This window comes from Cajanus cajan, chromosome 5, assembly GCF_000230855.2.
Source record: "Cajanus cajan strain Asha chromosome 5, NIPB_CcT2T_4, whole genome shotgun sequence".
Lineage (NCBI taxonomy): Eukaryota > Viridiplantae > Streptophyta > Magnoliopsida > Fabales > Fabaceae > Cajanus > Cajanus cajan.
The window spans coordinates 30272682-30277497 of record NC_138521.1 but is presented as its reverse complement, the minus strand read 5'-3'; the positions used below and the strand labels follow the sequence as shown (position 1 = coordinate 30277497).

At 44.6% G+C, this 4816-nt stretch overlaps 1 protein-coding gene across 1 annotated transcript; it reads left to right on the top strand.

Moving 5' to 3' along the window:
• The first annotated feature begins 1478 nt into the window (after positions 1-1478).
• On the top strand, positions 1479-1907 carry LOC145957951 (uncharacterized). The gene has a single exon (XM_083074388.1). The coding sequence runs from the start codon at positions 1479-1481 to the stop codon at positions 1905-1907; it is 429 nt and encodes a 142-aa protein (XP_082930514.1).
• The last annotated feature ends 2909 nt before the right edge of the window (positions 1908-4816 follow it).

Genomic DNA, 4816 nt, shown 5'->3' with positions numbered 1-4816 from the left:
CAAAGAAAACAAATAAGGTAAAGGGGAAAAATATTTAAATTATTATTCTTATTTTATTAACAGCATCATTTATTTGGGCCTGACCCTCTTAAAACGTCCCCAGCGGAGTCGCCATCTGTCGCAACCCGAAAATTTCCGATCTTGCGACCTATGGTTTAGACATCCTTTTAAAAGTCTCATTAATTAAGGAATGCCCGGACACCAGACTAATCCTTAATCAATGGTTTTGAAAATAGGTTCATGGAGTCGCCACCAATATTTTACTCAAAACATTGGAAAAAGAAAAGGTTTTTAAAGATCCAATAATGGCCTTGATAACCAGAATTGGGTTCGGGGTTCGGTTACATGTAGGGAAGGTATTAAGCACCCCTACAACGCCCTCAATCGGTACCCTATGATGAAGTTAATATGATAAAAATTAATAAATTAAATATTGAATCCCCTTTATTAATATTTATTTACATATTTAAAATATAAATTAAACGATTAACCCTAAAATATCTACATTATGAAGTTTGTTATAACAAAAAAAGGAGATAAAGATGAAAAATAAAAGAGAGAGAAAAAGATTGACTGAAATACCTCTTGAACGAGCTTTATTGAATCTTCAAATATGGAGAAGGTGCTTTGTGGCGACCTTTCACACTACAATATGCCTCACAGATCTCAAGAAATACAATAGGAGGGAGAGAGAAGATAGAGATGCGACACAAATCTCAAGAAATACAATAGAAGGGAGAGAGATTGACAATTTTCGTGCTCAAAGGAGTCTTATTCGAAATTTCTCTGGCCCCTGGAAAACTGTGCCCAAGGCTCCTATTTATAGGAATCAGAAGGGGACCAAAACGGCCCGTTCCGGATTCGGAACGGCCCGTTCTGGGCTAATCCGTTATGGGTAAAATAAGACACTGGAACGGCCCGTTCTAAATGTGGAACGGCCTGTTCCAAACCAGGGGAGCGGCCCGTTCGGGTTTTAGAACCGCCCGTTCTGGGCAAGTTTATTATAGGTAAAATAAGAACCTGGAACGGCCCGTTCCAAAAGCGGAACGGTCCGTATTGGGTTCAAATCTTGCATATATCAACTTGTTTTGGAACGGCCCGTTCCGTTTTTGGGAACAGCCCGTTCTGGTCTTGGAACAGCCCGTTCTGGGCTGTCATCTCTTGTTGTTTCCATGCTTCGGGAGCTCCTTTCCTTCACAACGGAGGTCCATTTCCTTATTTGTGTGCCCCCGGACGAAATTGGGTGTCTACAATAACGGCTGACAATTCATTGCGCAGAGCTTCGAGGACTTCCTTCCGGAACTCGAAATTAAGCATCTCCCGACCTCGGTGGAACATTCGCAAACTAATGGCCAAGCTGAAGCTGCAAACAAGGTGATACTCCGAGAGCTCAAGAAGCGGCTAGGGAATACCAAGGGACAATGGGCTGACGAACTTCCCAGCATACTCTGGGCGTACCATTGCACCCCCAGTTAACAATGCAGGAAACGCCTTACAGGATGACTTATGGAGTCGACGCCATGATCCTGGTGGAATCCGGGAAGACATCTCACCGACGCCAGGTCTTCAACAGCGAACAAAACGCTCAAGAGATAGCAGCTGGCCTCGACTTGATTGACGAGCTCAGAGACGAAGCTCGGATTCATGAAGAAGGCTGCAAACTCCGAGCTTCCAGAAGATACAATACGGGAGTGCGACCTCATTCTTTTCGAGTTGGTGACCTGGTATGGAGACTGTTAGGTGAAGCACGTAGAGACACGTCAAACGGAAAGCTTGCACCCACCTGGGGTGGCCCATTCCGAGTTGTAGAAGACTTGGAGAACGGGGCATACCGACTAGAAGAACTCAGCAAAAAACCCATCCTGCGAACTAGGAATGCCACGCATCTCAAGTTTTATTTTAGTTAAATTTGTATGAATGAGCTGTGCGCTCTTTTCCCGCCTCAATCTTTTGTCCCAAAAAATAGAAAAATGGGTTTTGACTGAGAGGGTTTTTAACGAGGCACACCCACAACATCAATAAAAAGACTCATTCTTTTTCTAGTCATATTCTCTTAACTCTACATCACTTTATCAAGGATGCTTTGTGTTAAGCTGAGGTCGAGTTCGAACCTTGGCACAATTCGTTTTGCTTTAAACCGAGGTCGAGTCCGAACCTTGGCGTGAATTATTCTATCTTAAGCGAAGGTCGAGTTCGAACCTTGGTACGATTTATCTCATATTAAGCCGAGGTCGAGTTCGAATCTTGGTACAATTTATCTCATATTAAGCCGAGGTCGAGTTTGAACCTTGGTACGATCTATCTTATATTAAGCCGAGGTCGAGTTCGAACCTTGATACGATTTATCTCATATTAAGCCGAGGTCGAGTTCGAACCTGGGTACAATTTATCTCATATTAAGCCGAGGTCGAGTTCAAACCTTGGTACAATTTATCTTATATTAAGCCGAGGTCGAGTTTGAACCTTGGTACAATTTATCTCATATTAAGCCGAGGTCGAGTTCGAACCTAGGTATGATTTGATGGAATAACACTAAGGCCAAGAAGACCAAGAGGTGATATATTGAAGGAAGCAAGAGGAATGGGTTAGTGTTGAAAAACCATAGGAGGAGTAAGCCTACTTTTGGGCCTTAGCTCCTAAGTTTTTATAGCATTTATTTTTATTCCTATTTTTGCCCTTATCTTTAATTTCCTATTTTACCCTTGTATTTTGGGGTGCTTAGGACTTAGAATTTATTTTCCTTGTATTTCCCATTTTGCCTTTGTATTATGGGGTGCTCTAGATAATTAGGTTTTTAATTTTGGGCTAGGGTGTTAATTAGAGGGTGATGCATGTTTTTTGGTGTCATTGGGTCTATTTTTGGTGTTAGAAAGGCTAAGGCCCAAGTGGAGGGCAAAGGTTGCATGGTCTTATCATGCACCTAGATATAGCCAATCTAAACCCAAAGATTCCATCCTTGGCCACCAAGTTGCATCTAGGGTTCATTTGCATTTCATTTGGAATGCATTTGCCTACTCCAAATGCAACCCTAGATGCCTCCCCTCCTATAAATACCCAACACCCCACACCTTGTAAATACTTTGGAATTTATGATATTAAGAGAGCCTTTGTGCCTTAATATTCTTCCTCAGTCCCCTTGGTCATTTCGGCCACCTATCCTTCTCATCTTCACCGTGAGTGTTCTCACCTTTAGGAGTGGCCTTCATCCATCAATGAAGTGAGCCAAAACCCTAGAGTACCACCTTAGTATTTCATCAAACACCTAGCCTCCATAAACACCATTCGCCCATCTCCATCTCCAAGGCTAGAAACCTTGAGTTCCATGATCCAAGGAGTTCGGTCATCCCTCTTTCACGCTCTTAACTCAATCCATGCAAGGAGGGTTGCCATCATGATTTATCTCACAATAACCTGAGGTCGAATACGAACCTTGGTACGATTCATCTTACATCAACCCGATGTCGAATACGAACCTTGGCACAATTTATCTCACATTAAGCCGAGGTCAAATTTGAACCTTAGCGCGAATTATCACATATTATGCCGAGGTCGAATTCGAACATTGGTGCAACTCACTTCAAACTAAGCCAAAGTTTAAACATGTTTTCAAATCGCAGAAACAGGCTAAAACAGGCTAAAACTAAGCCTAAAACCGAATTCCATTTCGCACGCAAAAATAAAAGGTCAAAAGACAACCATCAAAAGCGCAGAGACAAAAACACAGTGAAACAATATATACACAACAATTATGAGTTCACAACACGAATCCAAAGAGGAAAAGAAATGAGCAAAACTAAACGAACTAAGCTATTACAAAAGATGGCCTAGGTAGAGGCATTCTCGCTCGAGCTGTTGTGAAGGTCGTCTTCCTTCACCAGCTTCCTAAAACGCACCTCTTTCTCTACATGCATTGCCGAGAGGTCGACCCCGGGCGCGAGCAACCTCGCCTGGCGAGCTGTCTTGAGGAATCCCCTCTTGTGCTCGAACAAGACAGCTCGCTCAGTGTCGATGAGCTTCTTCTCCAGCTCTACCTTCGCCTCAGCCATCTTCGCTAGGTCTACCCTCAGCGCGGCAACCTCCTCTTCTTTCCCACCAAATCAGCTTTCAGCGAGGTCACCTCGTCTTCCAAGGAACGCACCTGACCCCGGGAAGAATTGGCGAGTTCTTGCAGCTCACTCAATTGGGCAGCGTGAGTCTCATTCGACCTCAAAAAAATCTCTAAGGACTTCTGAACTCTCTCTAGCTCCCTCCTGGTGGCCTGAAGCTCGGCCTCATTCTGCAGCTTGGCATCACCAAGAGCAGCCGCCAAAGCCTTGTTCTCTTCCTTCAAAGGCTAGACTCGGCCCTTCAGCTTCGCCAGGTCCTCTTGCTGCTTGGACCACTTATGGTTCCAGTGGTCCACGATGACCATTTTCCTCTGCAGAAAGACCTCAGTAGAATCAAGACCTTCCACTGGCCTGGCCGTCTCTATCATAGCCTGATCAGCCGAGCTCAGGGAACCCTTGGGGAAGAATTTCTCTGAAGTCACCCCCGCGCTCCACAGCGAGTCTATATCCTCTAAAGCACTCACGTGGTCCAACCGCACCAGAGAGCGATCCTTCCTATAGTGGTGGGAGAGGTATTGGCTTCTAGGGGCCCCCTTTAACGTGCCAGAAGGCTCCGCCGAGGCCACAGGAGTAGCGTTGGAACCTCGAAACTCGGTACCTTTCCGCGGGCCTCAGTAGAAGCAGAAGCAGGCGCCTCCTACTCAGTAACATTCCTCACCTACAAAAGACAAAAAATTTCTCCTAAATCAGAAGTCAAGAAAAAGGCAGTA